Here is a 15956-nt window from a genome sequence, read left to right on the forward strand (position 1 = left end):
TGGCCGTTTTAGCACCGGGTGCCTAATACGGATCCCTCGGAGAACTTAATGTTTTATAGAACCACCTATGATCGCGTGTGATATAAGATTCACTTTAGTGATAGTATAATGTTGAAAGAGTATATATTCGTTTTGGGATCTGTTTTAAATACAACTGTGAATCAAAGTTGTCACCATTACGTTTTGTTGCTGTAATGCGGTGTTGTTGTTTATTACGTTTTTCAGCCAACTGGCCAGGATTGGGTAAAACTTAGCAGAGCACAGAACGAAGTGTTTATAACCTAAAATTAAAACAAACAATGACTATATAAGAATGATAGTTAAGAAACAAACAACATATACTATTAAAGGGGATTCAAATAAAATCAGGAATCTATGAGCACGGCAAAATAACTCATTCAAATCTACGAATCCAACAATGGAAACAACCATAAATACACGTGGGATTTATACCACATGAAACAGGCTTAAGACTTACAAGGGAAAGTAGCATAAAAAATATATAATCACACAGTTTTTGTAATTTATATTATAAATTAGCTTTACACTCCAATATCCAATATCATCAGTAGTAGCGATGCTACACAGACCTTTATGCCCTGGCTCATGAGTGCGTGCTTTTGAATATATAGTTAGGAGTCTGCTTCTTGCCAAAGTGCACTTTAGGTGGGTGCGAAAAAAAATAAAACGGTTAGTCTTCATTTGAATTGTGAACCTAACGGATTTGTGGAAAACTGCTCGCAGAACCTTTGCCCTTCGTTATCTTTGCTCCTAAAACTGAAGAGAGGCAACCAAAACACAAGAGATAGCCCATCATAAATAGCCATGATCAATCTACTGCTGGGTAAAGGTTTCCTCACATTGTCACTTTCCTTTACAGTCCAGCAATGCCCAGGGCTGGAAATGGGAAGAAATTATTGGGTGCGCCGCTGTTGCAAGATGTTATCTCCCTCGCCTGGTATCCAGGAGGTCGTGGGTTCTGACCCACTGTACAACTGACCACATCACCGGAATCTGCTAGAACTTCCCTCTGGCAAAAAAATGGGAAAAATCAAGTAACAAAACTGATTAATGAAGCCATCGAGGAGTCATCCTCAGTGAGGAGCTCGCATCTGGCTCCAATTCCAAATGGCTCACATGGTGGAGCCTAAAGATACTGAGAGTGTGTTTCGACAGATACAACTCTCTCATGAATCGTGGGGCTTTTGCAAATCATGCATCATCTCCTGAGATGCCCTGCAGCACCCCAGTGCACTCCTCAAAATTTGGCAATGCTAACACCAGAAGCGGTGGCCTGTGCAGGATATTGGAAAATCACTATATTGGTTGGGCAAGAGACACGAAGAAGAATAACGTGTGTAAGTCTCTGTGCACATCTGTGGGTATCGATGTGTGTCTGTGGGTCACTATGTGTGTCTCTGGGTCTTTGTGTGTGTCTGTCGGTCTCTGGTCGTCTGTGGGTCTCTGTGTGTGTCTGTGCATGTCTGTGGGTCTGTGTGTGTGTCTGTGCATGTCTGTGGGTCTCTGTGTGTGTCTGTGCATGTCTGTGGGTCTGTGTGTGTCTGTGCATGTCTGTGGGTCTGTGTGTGTCTGTGCATGTCTGTGGGTCTCTGTGTGTGTCTGTGCATGTCTGTGGGTCTGTGTGTGTCTGTGCATGTCTGTGGGTCTGTGTGTGTGTCTGTACATGTCTGTGGGTCTCTGTGTGTGTCTGTCGGTGTCTGTGGTCGTCTGTGGATCTCTGTGCTTGTCTGTGGGTCTCTATGCATGGCTGTCGGTCTCTGAGCAGGTCTGTGAGTCTCTGTGTTTGTGTATGTATGGGTATCTGCACGTGACTGTGGAACTATGTGTGTGTCTGTGGGTGTCTGTGCACGTATGTGGGTTTCTGAGCATGTTTGTGGATTTCTGTGAGTGTCTGTGGGTCTCTCTGTTAGTCTCGGGGTTTTTCTGTGAGAAAACAATAATAATCTTTCAGTATTTTCAGAATGCAGTCAGATTACATTCTTACTCTCACTATGGTGTTCCGGATTGTTCTGGCCCATGGGTCAGTTTGACTTTCTATAGAGCATGTTATACGGTGCCTATGTAAGCTTTCTCTCATAAAACTCTCCAAAAATAAAACACTCATGCCCCCACAGCAACATAGTAAATGAGTTTATTATTCTGTTTGAGCGTTGTCACTGGGTGTAGCCCTGCCGCTGCACAAGGTACACGTCTCGCGTGAGGTGGCTGACGAGGCAAGGCATCTGCTTCTTGCCATTGTGCTGTTTGTCCCTCGAATTCGATTGGAAGCCTCGCGCAATGCGGTGGGACACGCGTGTGAGAGACTGCACAAGCTCGACGCGCTTCTCCCAGGCTCGCGTCAGCTCAAGTGCCACGGCCTCGATGAACTGACAGCTGCTGAGGTTCGGCCGGTATGAAACGTAACCTGGTTAGATGAGGGAGAGGAGAAGGAGCAGCCGGGAGAAAAGAAACACATGGGTAAATACGTAGATTCATGTGCTGTATTTATTATATGAAAATAGAGCACGAATTATAAACTCAACAATTTTATGCCAGAGACAGAGCTGTCGAGAGTGCAGGCAGTACAACTGCACCGGAGCTCATGGGCCAAAGGGGTCCAGGTATTGGGTTACAATGAGGGGGGGGGGATTTTACAGGGCCCCCCATTCCATTACCTGCACAAGGGTCCATGCCGACCACGATACATCACTGGAGTGTATGAACATTTTTTTGTAAGCAGAAAAAAAACTCCTCTGCACACACCTTCCGGGGTGGAGTAAAGTGTGAGTGTCTCGGGTGGGGCAAACAGGTCGTCCTTTAGAATGCAGGCCTCGTCCACGCTGCTGCTAGCATCGTCTGTGTTTCCAGCCTCCTGAGTTGGCTCGCAGTCCCCACCTTCCTCCAGCTCAGCGCCGGAGTCAGAGCTATCACCACGGCAAGCCTGAGCACACGGCCCCAGCAGAAGATGCAATAATAACGAAGTTTTATGGTGGTAGGTGGCCTCTAACCTTAAATCGGGGTTCAGACCTGCACATAGCTCTGGTAAGGGTGGTCAATTATTTACTTTTGTCAGCAGATAAAGGCTTAGCCTCCTCATTCTGCTAGATCTAAGCACGGCATTTGACTCCATTGATCACAGACGGGGTTCTCCTTGAGCAACTGGAAGTTTTAATGGGGATCTCTGGCCTAGCTTTGTTCTGGTTCCACTCTTAATTAAAGCATCGTAGGTACTACGTTTTCAAAGGATGGCTTAAAATCACCAATTAGACCGGTTCTCTGTGGTGTTCCGCAGGGATCTGTGCTTGGCCAATCACTTTTAGACATCTATATGGCACCATTGGGTACTCTGCTCCAACATGTTGTCTAATCCTAGCATTGCTATGCAGATGATACTCAAATTTATATCTGGTTAGGGCCAAACTATGCAATATCATCATCTGCACTATCTGCATAACTAAAAGTAGTGAATTAATGGTTGTGCCAAAACATTTTGCTACTAAATGCCGACAAGACCGAAGTCATATGCATCGGCTCCCCTCAGCATCTTTCTAAAATTGGTTTGCCTCGTTTGTTGATTGATGATCAAGATGTCAGTCCCACACAGGAGGTTAGAAGCCTTTGTGTTCAGTTTGACTAGTCATTATCCTTTGAGGCACATATATCTAAGGTGGTTAAAATGTCCTTTTTCCACCGAAGAGATATTTCCAAAATGCATCACTTCCTGTCACCTGCTGACATGGAGAGACTCGTCCATGCTTTTGTGTCATCCCGACTCGACTACTGCAACGCCTCAGTGGTTGGGATACCGAGCAAAGCACTGGGCAGACTCCAGCTTGTTCAGAATGCAGCTGCTAGAGTGCTTACACGTACGTACACGATTACATGAGCACATTGCACCAGTCCTCTTATCTCTTCATTGGCTACTGGTCAAATTCTGAGTGGATTTTAAAATACTGCTATTAACCTATAATGCTTTAAAAGGGCTCACACCACATTACTTGCAGGAACTAATACATTTATATATTCCATCAAGGTCCTCTAGACCATCTGATCTCCAACTGCTCAGCACTCCCAGGTCTAGGTTGTTCTATTTGGCAGTCGGGCTTTTGTTAGCATGGCACCCAAGCTATGGAATGCCTTTCCACTTGAAATCAGGCAATCAGAGTCGGTAGATATATTTAAATCTGCTTTGAAAACCCATCTCTTTAAACTGGCCTTCCCTCTTTAGTTTGATCGGTTGCCCTGGTTCTGTTTTTTTGTTTCCTGCTTTTCATGCATTGCACATTGTGATCCTAGGATGGAATGCGCATTATAAATTTGAATTATTATTATGATTACAATTATGCCGCTTAATACACAATGCTGCTAAGTTTCTGGCAAGCTCAACTGGGACACATGGGCTGGCAGTCTCTCCCTCCAACAGCCCTGTCCACTGTTCAAGTAGCTGCCACCCTTTGCCCACATCACGAGGCGAGCATGACGCCAGAACATTTGGGCGACACGCTGGGACGTTTCGTATGTTTAGCTCATGAATCACCGTCCCATTCCTATTCACAACCATGCACTCACCTGTATAATGAAGAGCTTGAGTTTGTGTTCCCAGGCTTTGTTGTTGAACAGGCTGTAGATGTCCTTATAGTACACCTTGGTGTCATCGTAGCACACGAAGTATCCATGCCAGCCGTGGCTCATGATGACGCACACGAAGGCCTCTGCATTTTTCCGATTTTCCGCGACTGTGCACAAATTAACATCATTGCCCAAGCTCAGTTAAAGTGCTGACAAATGGCAGAGTCAAGCCTTTTGTATGGAAATAATATAAAAATCATAATAATATACACTTCTAAAGAGCCTTTTAACAAGAGATCACAAGGCGCTGTACAAAACACACATGCGTGCGCGCAGGCTCACGCCAATAAAATCCAACACCAAAACAAAGGATTCCAGAAATAGAAAAAGTCCGCGAAAAATAAATGCTTCTTAAGGCGTGATTTCAATAAAACGAGGGGGGAGTCAGCAGAGTGAACGTCAAGTGGAAGTGAATTCCACAGCCTGGGGGCCTCGCGAGAAAAGGCCCGGTCACCCATCATCCTACAGAGACGTGACCTCGGCACACAGAAAAGGCCAGACTCAGAAGACTGAAGTACTCTTGTTTGAACTTGTGGGCGAAGGAGGGCCTGTATAAATGAGAGAGCATCGTCATTGAGAGCCTTGTAGGTATGGAGAAGAATATTCAACTCTACTCTAAACCGGACTGGCTACCAATGGAGAGATGCCACCATGGGGGGTAATGCGATCAGCAAGAGGGGTACGCGTACGAATCCTGGCAGCCGCATTGCAATGGACACGAGTCGGCGAGTGGACACAATGGATTGGAAAGTGTGAGGGATAACTCGAGGTGGGACAATGGTGATCGTTGAATTCAAGGAGACTGTGTGTCATCTGTGCGACAAGATAAAGGACATGTCCACGACTCGATGTTCCAGAGAGGGTAAGGACTAGAGCTGGGCTTGATTTGTCAGATCAAGTTGATGAATGTAATATAAGCTGTAAGTGACCACTTTCTGTGGACCAAATGGCAGCCTCACCAACGTCCTGCCTCCCGAAGGCAGGAAACCCCCATACAAGCCACGCCCAGTGTGACGCGGCGGTGACGGTGCACATGATGTTATCAAGCCCTGCCCATTACCTCCCGTCTGGCGGCACACCTGGGAAGAGAGGTGAGAACGTTGTGTTGTTGTTTCTAACTTTTTTCCGGGCTATCTGATTAAGCCGAGCAATCGAATCGACAATCAGTGGAGAAAATCAAATCCGCAAATAATGAATCGAAGAGCCGAGCAACAGTGGATCAACAGTGGAGGCAGGCAGTGGCCAATGTTCGTCTGAACAAGGAGACTCTTTCAACTGTTAATGTTGCTGTTATCATAATTGTCACACAAAGAAAGTCACCTAGAACTTCCGCTTTTCTTTATGAGCAAAGCGTAGTGACAATAGCCCTCTGAAAGACCCTCATAAAATCATGAAAAATAACTTCCCGCGGATGGGGAAAGTGCACTTTCGTACGCAGATAAATGGCATGCCTGGTTCAAAAGGTGGGGTGTTTTTATAGTTTGTGCTTCAAAATAAGTGGTTTTAATCTTTTTTTAAGTTTTGCCCCGCCCCCCCCCCCAACTGCCTCACCCCCCTAATCAATACCTGCGCCCTCTTCAACCTTTTGCAAGACTTCTGACCAGCGTGCAAGAATAGGCACACGTACCTCTGAAGGAGCTCTCTCCTCGAAGGAGCTCTCTCTCTAGAGAGCTCCTTCTCTCTCTAGAGAGCTCCTTCGAGGAGTGGAAGCCCTTCGGTGAGCAGTGGCATGAGCAAGCCATCGCCACATCACTACCTCCTGCTGTTGAAACGGATGTCAGACGAGAGGTATGATTGCGAAAAGACTCACATTTTAGGGTTGCAGAGCTATATTTGCTGACCGTTGATGTCAGCTAAGCTCGAAGCAGACAAACGGCTGTGCACACGACTCTGTGTTTGCTATCGTAACATCCTTCATATTTACATCTTGGCTTTGTTGAGAAAATAACGGGGCTTATTACCAGCGGTGATGGATATGAGCACTGATGATTATGCGAACGATGTTCCAGAGAGGGTAATTTGGCTGACTCTTCCATGCTGGCCAAATCTCTTGGAACAGGTGGGAATACCCACACTTAACCCCACCAAAAGTTATCTGTTGATCAACTATTTGCATTGTAGAAATGTATTCTGTTGAGCAGCCAGGGGTGATGGGATTTAACTGCCGAGCCGGGATTAAAGTCCTGTGTGCTAACCATTACATCATAGTAGCATCCCTGTCACTCCGATCACAAAACTGCAGTATTTATTGAGACATTATAAAAGCTGATTAAAAAAGCAATGAAGACCTCTCATGTAAACAGCCTCTAGAGCAAGCTGTGGGAAAAGCCCGTGGTCCTCTGACAGTAGCCAAACCTCATAAACAGTATTTATGAAAACCGTATATTGCATTAAAATGTTTCGCAACTTTAAGGAATAGATTTAATGACATATAAAGCTGTGCAGCATTGCATGGTGCAAAAGCTGTCCACCTTATATGGTAATTTTGTTGTTTAGAACCACCGACTCAAAAGAGTTAAGAAAATAGTAGCTCATCCCAACAGTGCAGCAGTGAAACAAAGACCGGGTTTGTCCTAGTTAGGATATGTCAGACCATAGAAGGTAAAACGACGCAATGCCTGATCCATAATCATGAAGGAGACATTACAGCGATACATTCCGCTGCTCCTGACGCGGTTATCTGGCTTGACCATCTGATTGTAAAATTGTCGTTCTTGCTCTGCATATACATCAGCCATACGAAAGAAGACGTATAGTGCATGTACAGTCATCATTGTTCGCTGCTGCAATATGCGTCCGGGTGGCCCTATAAATAGAAAGGACTTGCACCTGCATGGCCTCAAGTCCTGTTTACCGTTGGAAAGTTTGTCGCACAACAAACGTGGACAGTTTTCTGTTCCTACCCACTCAGCAACACGTTACTGATTATTAACCTTTGAGTCGCAACGCTACTCAGCGAACATGATTAACAATCGTAAGAATCTGGAACACCTCAACTCATTTACCCTTTCCAGAATTGGCATGAATCCGTATCTCCACAGACATCTAATCAGCCCTTTTAGCTTTCAATAAAATGTTATTCAGCAGCATTTGTTGAAGCAAGCAAACTCTGGGCCAGTTTTGACCTTCTAGGCTGCATCAGCAGAGTCAGACTTATTAAACAAATCCTGCTGGGTTGCCAGATGTTATTGGTAAGAGCACTTCATCTTAACAGATTGCGATTATTTATCCGAGGGGACTAAGATGAGCTATGAAGCTCTCTTTCACAGATGTCCAGTAGGGCAGGGTCAGCTAGTTAAACAATGTGGGCCCCAATTCAATGCAAAAGTCCACCGCGGTTGTTCTGTGGAATAGCTGGCCCCAACCGTAGGAACGTGCTGTTTTCATCACAAACTCAAGGAAAATAACACGGATGTGTTCCACCCCATGCTCGAGTCGAATCGTGCTTTGCTGAGTGCTAATTTCAAGCAGCCAGTCCAATGTCGGTACTGAACCGCATGTGAATATCTGTGTTGTTGGCCTGTGTGCCCGGCAAAACAACCCTCTACCTCCTTGTTGATGCCAGATGATAACGTTGTGGTGAGCAGTGCCGTGGGGGGAGGGCCAATTTCGATTGACCATTCCCCTCATTGCGTTTGTAGCCACCACAGCAGCCAAATGGGGGCTCTGGATGGGTGCGAGGGGCCGGTAACCCCTCCACCTTCAAATAAATGACCACTATACTATGAAGAAAATATCAAACGAAGCTTGTGCCAGAGGCCTAGGGGGGACAGGCGTCTATGACGTCTCCTGGGCAAACCCCATTTGGCGGAGTCAGGAGACTGAATCCTTACCCTTGGGATTCTTCCACAAGCAGCAAAAAGCCACTGCGGGTGGCCACGTGGAATGTTCGAACGCTCACTGCGGATGAGAGGCTGCCAATCCTCTGTCAGGAGCTGGACCGGTACCGCCTGGATCTCTGTGGTATTCAGGAGGTCCGGTGGACCGGCTCTGGATCCTGCCACCATGAGGGGTGGACAGTTTTCTACTCGGGTCAGGAGACTGCCAAACAACAGGAAGTGGCTCTTCTTCTGAACAAAATAATGAAGGTGTGGGAGCGTGGCGGTGAGGTGTGGGAAGCTGTAAGCCCCAGGCTACTTTGGGGTCGCCTTCCCACAAAGAGTGGTGGTCGTGATTACTTATGCCCCCACCGAAGACGAACATCAGTAGAGGGATACAGGCAAGGCCAATGAGTCAGATGCCTTCTATGACCTCCTGGCACAGGTGCTAGCTAAAATGGCCCCTCGGGATAGAGTCATTCTGTTGGGTGACTTTAATGCCCGAGTTGATCATGATGCTGGCACCTGGTCTGAAGTGATTGGAATGCATGGGCCAGATCAGCTCAATAACAACGGTAGGAGGCTGCTAGAGTTTTGTGCAGCCCATGGGCTTGTAATTACCAACACGCTGTTCCGGCATCGGCACATCCACACAACATCATGGATGCATGCCGAGTCCAAGCAAGAACATCTGCTGGACTGTATAGTGACAGAACAGCAGATGCGGGCCCATGTCCTTGATACCAGGACCTACCGTGGAGCTGATCTGCCCACTGACCATAGACTTGTTATCTGTAAGATGCTCCTGCAATTCTTCCACTCCGGTGGTGGGTGTACATTCAGGACCCCATTCAAACCCATAGTCGCCTGGTCTCAGCTAGCTGATGAAAGTTGCAAGTGAGAATTGAATCATCGCTTGCAGCTTGGGTTGGCACCATCCACCACTCCTCCGGATGTCGAGGGGAAATGGGCGAGGTTTAGGACTGTGGTTTATGCAACTGCAATAGCTGCCTTGGGTACACGGTCTAGACCTTCCCAGATTCCCTGGCTGACAGAGGAGGTGTTCAGGCTAGCTGAGAAAAAGCGACAGGCCCACTCTCATCATCTACAGCATCCCACGTCAGAGAATGAGGATGCTTACCACAGCCTTCACTCGGAGGTTCAGAGAGCCATGAGGCGCTGCAAGGATGGGTGATGGTCGCGGGTTGCTGAGGAGATGGAATCTGCATCAGTAGCCCACGATCACAAATCACTCTTTAATTCCATCAAAAAAGTTACTTGTAGTGCCACACATATCACTATCATTCGGAGAAAGAACGGTGATCCAATCTCCGACCCCCAGGAACAGGTTTGCAGATTTGCCGAGCATTTCTGTGAGGTATTGGGGGAGGAGAAATCCCTCAGCCTGGAAAACATGGGGCAAAGTGGGGATGACCCTGCTGAGTCTGCGGTGCCTCAAATATTGGAAGAAGTAGTCACCCCCTGTCAGTGGCTGGCTGAGGTGCCATCTGTTGAGGAAGTACTGAAGGTGATCCAGAGTCTGAGACCAGGAAAGGTACCGGGCAGAGATGATCTCCCAAGCGAAATGCTGAGGGAGGGTGGCGTTTGTGCACAGGCTGCCCTACATGACATCATAATAACATTCTGGACCACTGGACGGGTTCCATAGGGTTGGAAGGATGCCCTGGTGGTCCCCCTCTTTACGAAGGACAGACTGTAACAACTACAGGGGCATCTCACTCCTCAGTGTGCCGGGAAAGGTCATGGCAAGGATTATTCAACATCACCTTGTCAGGTACACTGAGGAGAGGTTTGAAGAGCCCCAATGTGGTTTCAGGAAAGGGCGGTCCTGCACATATGCCATATTTTCTGTCCGTCTGCTACAGCAGAGGTGTAGGGAATTCCAACAAGACCTACATCTCTGCTTTATTCACCTGGTCAAGGCCTATGATACCATTGGTAGCCCTGGGCTCTGGGTTTTTCTTCGTACTTTCGGAGTCACTGACTCTCTGCTCACGATCATTAAGGACCTTCATGATGGTGAGCCCGGGTAAAACTACATGGCCGGGAGTCGGAGCCATTCCCTGTGCAGCTTGGGGTGCGACAGGGATGTTCTCTGGCTCCCACATTATTTAACATCTATTTCGACCACATAATTCGTGAAGCCTTTGATGGCTGTACCGGTAGAATTTCCGTCTGGTACAGATACAATGGGAGGCTGATCGATACCCGCGTGTGGTCAAGGGATGGCTCCCTATTGGTCAACCATGTTATTTATGCCGATGATCTGGTAATTGCTGAACACTCAGAGGAGGAGTTGGAGGTGCTGCTACTGAACCTGGAGTATGCCACTAAGAGGTGGGGCCTTTCCATTAGCCCTACCAAAACTAAGCACCTATCTGGGTATTTCGTACCATCAGACACTCCACCCCCACAATTCCCAATTGGTGATGGGGAAGTTGTACAGAGAGTGGAGAGTTTCCCATACCTAGGCAGTGTGCTCATGACTGGCTCCGGTTTGACAACAAAGGTCTCACTACAAATCAATTGAGCGGCATTATCTTTTCATCAGTTGCATAAGGCTGTGTGGAAGCTACCTGGTCTGTCACTCCACACAAAGCTTCAGGTCTTATTGGCGACAGTCATGCCCTCTCTTCTCTACGCTTGCGACACGTGGACCCCCCTAATGTAACATCTTCGCCGGTTAAAAACATTTAGGCTGGCCTGCCTACGATCCATCCTGGGTTTAACCAGGCTGGATTGTGTGAAGAGCTCACAAATCCTTGAAAGAGCTGGACAAAGTCCCATCGGTGAGCTCCTCTGGCAGGCAAGGCTGCATTGATTGGGTCATGCAGCCCGCATGCCGAGCCACCGCATGCCTAAAAATCTTTTGTTCAGCCAGATAGAGGGGTTAAACGGGCGCGGCACAGGCTAGAGAAGAGATGGAGTGATGTGGTACAAGAGGATGTGGAGCTGAGTGGACTTGCCGATGACTGGTACCAGCCGTGTCAAGATCGACATCTGTGGAGGAGGCTCGTGAAGGACGCTACTGAGCAGTTGGATGCAATTACCCTCCAACAACAACGGATGGCAGAGGAGCGATGCTCACAACAACAAGCGGAATGCCAGGTGGGTAAAGCACAGCAAGTTGGCACAGTAGGGGGCACAGGTGGTGCATCGGCCAGTCATCTCAGTCAGTCGATCCGTGGCACCTGAGTCTGCCTCGTGACCTCCTGCCAGCGGGCGTTCGACACTTCACGTGGCCACAAAGTGCACATAGCCTGGCACAAGCGCCGTGGTGAAGTCACCACCACTTAGTGGCGAATGGCAGTTGTTGTTGGCCTGTGGGCGCAGCACTGGTGCAGTGGTTAGTGCACTGTGCTACGAATCAGTCGACCTGAATTTAAATTATGCCCACGACTAACATAAACATCTGAATCAGTCCTGAGCATCTCCTTGGTCGACTCAGCCTCAAATGGTGTGGTGTGTGTGAAGGGAACCTGGTGTGACACTGACCACATGACCCTCATTGTGTGTCACGTCGGCTTTAATAGGTCTTCACTAACAGCACTTTACCCACCAGCCAATGTGTCTATTCAGTGAATATTTATCTTTATTATTGGCCCAAAAACTGACCTAACGTCAGAACGTTACTCAGGAGGTGATGCAGTGGACATACCTTCTTGGAGCGCCTTCATAATATCATCGGAAGTTTTGTCAAGTAACAGATCGACTTCGAATCCGATTTTGCCCAAAATCCTGGTCATGATCTGTTCATCTTTCTGGGAGCCTTCTCTATCCTGCAGCTCCAAGCCTCTCATGAAATGCACCGAATTAATGATCAGCGCCGTCCCACTTGACACCTCCAGGGGCGAATCATCTCCACCGGACAAGACTATTTCGCACGTCTCAAGCGGCATCTTCTCTGTCCCTGCAAAACATAATGACGATTGAATTAGTGCTTTGGTGAAAGTCAATTTGTTTAATAGATTAGAATACAAAAAAATCCTGGTGATGCCGTTTATAAATAGAGCTAGGATTTTGGGGAATGGTAATTTTTTGAAAAATGTCATGGCCGAGGTGTGGGAATCAGACAAAAATTCACGGAAACAGTCACGGAATAAGGTATAAGTATCCCTCACCATGAAGTAGGGTATTTAATAGTTTCTACAGCTTTTTGAAACATTGCACTCGATTTTATGAAGATAAAAACATTTACGGGACCACCGTGACCCCCATGCCAAAGTTTTCGCCTTGTATAGTATGTATGTTGACCTTTCCATACCTGTCAACCCATACGGTTTACCTGTATTCTTGTACAGGGAAATTGAGTTTTCAGGTCCATACGGGGTAGAGCCGTTTCAATACGGCCAAAAAAATGTTTTGTCTATTTGTTTGTGTTTCTCTCTTGTGATGGGACTTTGTAGGATGAACATTGAGATTTATAAGGGCACGGAGTGACCAATAAGATCTGAATTGGTCTGTAATAAGCTAGGCACTGACAAGGGTTTGACATGTGTGTCTTTCGCACCATGCATAGCCAACCGTGCTAAGCGAGTTATGTAACCACGAGATATACATTCTTTCAGTGTCAAAGTGAAAGGTCAAAACATACCCATCCTCAATTGTGAGTAGGGCAGAGTTATCTCTGTTGGCGGCCCTGAGCCAGTGATGACGATTCCACATACCTATGACGATGGTCAGTATATCCATAGTACTCTGATACGTCCTCAAAACATGCAACTGGCCATTCGTGTACAAATAGAAATGGAAGACGATGATGTTGGAATTCCTGTCAAGTAAAATGTTACTGTATTCTTTGGGTCTTTCGGTAAAGTCACGTAGAATATGAATTCCTGCAGTCACGAAAGCTTTAAGTCAAGATTTAAAAGGTTACTGCTTTCCCGTCGGAAAAATAAATATTTTAATTTGTATCGTACTGCTATGTATGCTTTCAAATGGGCTCGATAATGTTATAACTAGTGTATGTATGTGTGCACCGGTAGTGCAAGCTGTTAGCGCGCTGCGTTACTAATCCGGCTACCCGAGTTCGATTCGCGCTCACGGCCAACACCAGTGACGATTATCTGAACCGGTGCCCTGGGCCTCCCCTAGGTCGACTCGGCCTCAAATGAGTAGCTGGTGCGATGTGTAGACATCGCCATTAGGGGGAAAAGGCGGCCGGGCGTGGTGCTGGCCACCCACCCCCTCGTCTACCTCTACGACCATCATAGGTGCTCGCTGAAAGCACTTGCTCCATCAGCCTGTTACGTGTGTGTGTGCGCTTGTGGTATGCGAGGTACCTGCTTGCGACACTCGATGTGAAGTGAGCCTCTCCTTGTTGAATGCCCCCACCGCTCGCTCGCCAGCCGTGCTCAGCAAACTCTGATACGTAATGTTCAGCGTCCTCGCCCCTGTACAAGGTGTTAAGGCACGTGGCTGGCTGGCTCGCTACCTGGCTGACTCACGCACGCACACCTACGCAGGGTACCGCGGTCTATTTCCTGCTGTGCAATTGGGCATCTTGAGACATCATTGCCTTTTATGCACCTCCCCCACTGCCACTCATATCTCCTACCCACCGATCCGTGCTTGACTCACTGCGCGTGCTAATCCTACAATCAGGACTTGAAAAAGTTACAGGCATTCCATGTTTCCGGTGACTGCGTGCTTGTGTACGTGTTGCCGCCCCGGGAGATCGAACTGGCGACCTCCGGATGACGAGTAGAGCGTTCTGCTGCCCATTGCACGCAACCGGTGTGCAGCGTCATGTACGACCCTTTGTCAATCCACTGGTTAATGAAGGCCTCATGGAGGTGGGGAGGAGTCATAATGGCCATACTTCAACTGCCTCTTTCACTGTCCTCTCACCCCCACCACCCTTCCACATCTCCACATTCTCAAAATATATCTGCCCGTCTCTTCTACTGGAAACTACTATTACCACTGTCCTCACGTGTGTCATCAACGTTTCCATTGCGGTCTGCGATGTCGCATTTTCAGCACCTCCAATGAGCACGGTTGGCGACGTACGGTGCGAAAGAAGTTCAACATACTGTACATAGTTTAACAAATAGGCTTTCACGACCAATATTATCCACAATAGAGGGGGTTTTTTTGGGGGGGGGGGTTAAATCGCGTAATTATAAATGTGTCATTAAACCCACCACCTCGTCACGCCATGTTGGCAAGATGTTAACTATCTCGCCTCGAATACAGGAGGTCGTGGGTTCAATCTCGACACCGACGCCTGCATATTTGCAGTTTGCATATCTCTCTCCCCGTGGTCGCGTGGATTCTACTCCAGGTCCTCCGGGGTTTCCCTCCACAATTAGAAACGTGCGTTTAGAATATTTGGCTGCTGTAAATGTCCACATGATAAGCCACTTTGTTGAGCTATCATTTGTGGCCAGGTCACTTCTGAAAAATAGCCCGATAGCTCAGTGACTCTTATCTGGTAAAATCTTTTTTAAAGAGTTTAAATATTGGCAAGAACACTTTATGTAAACAAAGGGGGCCCTATTCAACGCAAAAATCAACAGCGGTTACTGCCTCCCAACCATAGGAACGTAGAGTTTTCACCACCGGCTCAAGGAAAATAACATAGATGTGTTCCACTTCATGCCCGAGTCGAATTGTGCCTTGCCGATTGCTAAGTGCAAGCGACCAGTCCAATGTCAGTACCGATATGCACGTGGGATATCTACATTGTTAGCCTGTAGGGCAGCAGAGCCATTGCCCAAAACTTCGCCTATTATGTACTTTTCATTCTAAGGCCACAATGTTATTGACAAGTGTGTTGAGTTTGTTCGTTGTGCTTTTGTGCACCTATGCCAAATCAGCATTACCAAATAACGTATTCAGTCACTTGGCGTTGCTAAAAAAGAAATTTGTATCACCGTTCATCGCATAAAAAAATCCCGGTTAAAAAAAATGTCTGTTTTCCGGTTTTCCGCACATACAGAAACGCTTCGTGATAAACGTTATATGTTCACTATTTACCTGTGACAAACGAAGGGAACTGCCGCCCGTGTAATGGTTATCGCACTGGACTTGCAATCCAAATGTCGCCGGTGCAATATGATTGCCCAGTTCGGCCAATAAAACAACGGGGAAAGTTTCTTGAAGCCAAGGGTTTGTGTGTCTACCCGGCAGAATACGTGGCTTCACCCAAGTTAATCGGCAGATCTCGTGCGGTGGAGCAATGTGTGGGTACTCCCACCCAGTGCCGGATTAAGCTAGTGCGGCGGCTGTAGCATATGTTATAAAGGGGCCCTAAATTTTTTTTTACACAAAATTTTAAACACAAATGTTTAACTTGCATAGTAAAGTTATTGTATTTTTTCATTTGCTATACAGCCAGATAATACGACAAATCGCTAACCTTAAACACCCAGTCGTTCATAAAAGTTTAAGGCAGTATAGTACAATAGTAATAGAGCAAGTGCAGAATCACTAGAAACCGGAATTGATAGCTTGAAAGCGTTTAGCGCGGGACCCTTGAAAGTG

The 15956-nt window shown here is 47.1% G+C and overlaps 2 protein-coding genes across 2 annotated transcripts in view; one reads left to right on the forward strand and one right to left on the reverse strand.

Moving 5' to 3' along the window:
* Positions 1 to 2134: 2134 nt before the first annotated feature.
* On the reverse strand, positions 2135 to 13969 carry LOC133348618 (caspase-6-like). The gene is made up of 5 exons (XM_061561526.1): positions 13751 to 13969; positions 12127 to 12378; positions 4570 to 4736; positions 2764 to 2941; positions 2135 to 2425 (listed from the first exon to the last, which is right to left on the reverse strand). The coding sequence occupies exons 2-5, from the start codon at positions 12365 to 12367 to the stop codon at positions 2175 to 2177; spliced, it is 837 nt and encodes a 278-aa protein (XP_061417510.1). The 5' UTR covers positions 12368 to 12378; positions 13751 to 13969; the 3' UTR covers positions 2135 to 2174.
* Positions 11462 to 15956, forward strand: part of PTPA (protein phosphatase 2 phosphatase activator) — a 43238-nt gene continuing 38743 nt past the window's right edge. The window contains exon 1 of the mRNA XM_061561524.1: positions 11462 to 11576. Coding sequence (XP_061417508.1) covers positions 11549 to 11576 — 28 coding nt within the window. The 5' untranslated portion in view covers positions 11462 to 11548. The remainder of the gene's footprint in view (positions 11577 to 15956) is intronic.

This window comes from Lethenteron reissneri, chromosome 27 (genome assembly GCF_015708825.2).
Source record: "Lethenteron reissneri isolate LAM-NWPU_2019-01 chromosome 27, ASM1570882v1, whole genome shotgun sequence".
NCBI classification, from domain to species: domain Eukaryota; kingdom Metazoa; phylum Chordata; class Hyperoartia; order Petromyzontiformes; family Petromyzontidae; genus Lethenteron; species Lethenteron reissneri.

Coding starts and splice junctions, on each gene's coding strand:
- LOC133348618 (XM_061561526.1), bottom strand. CDS start 12,367: ATGCCGCTTGAGACGTGCGAAATAGTCTTGTCCGGTGGAGATGATTCG. Junction 4,737..12,126: donor TATGAAGGCGCTCCAAGAAG/GTATGTCCACTG, acceptor ATTTGTGCACAG/TCGCGGAAAATCGGAAAAAT. Junction 2,942..4,569: donor TCAAGCTCTTCATTATACAG/GTGAGTGCATGG, acceptor CCGTGTGCTCAG/GCTTGCCGTGGTGATAGCTC.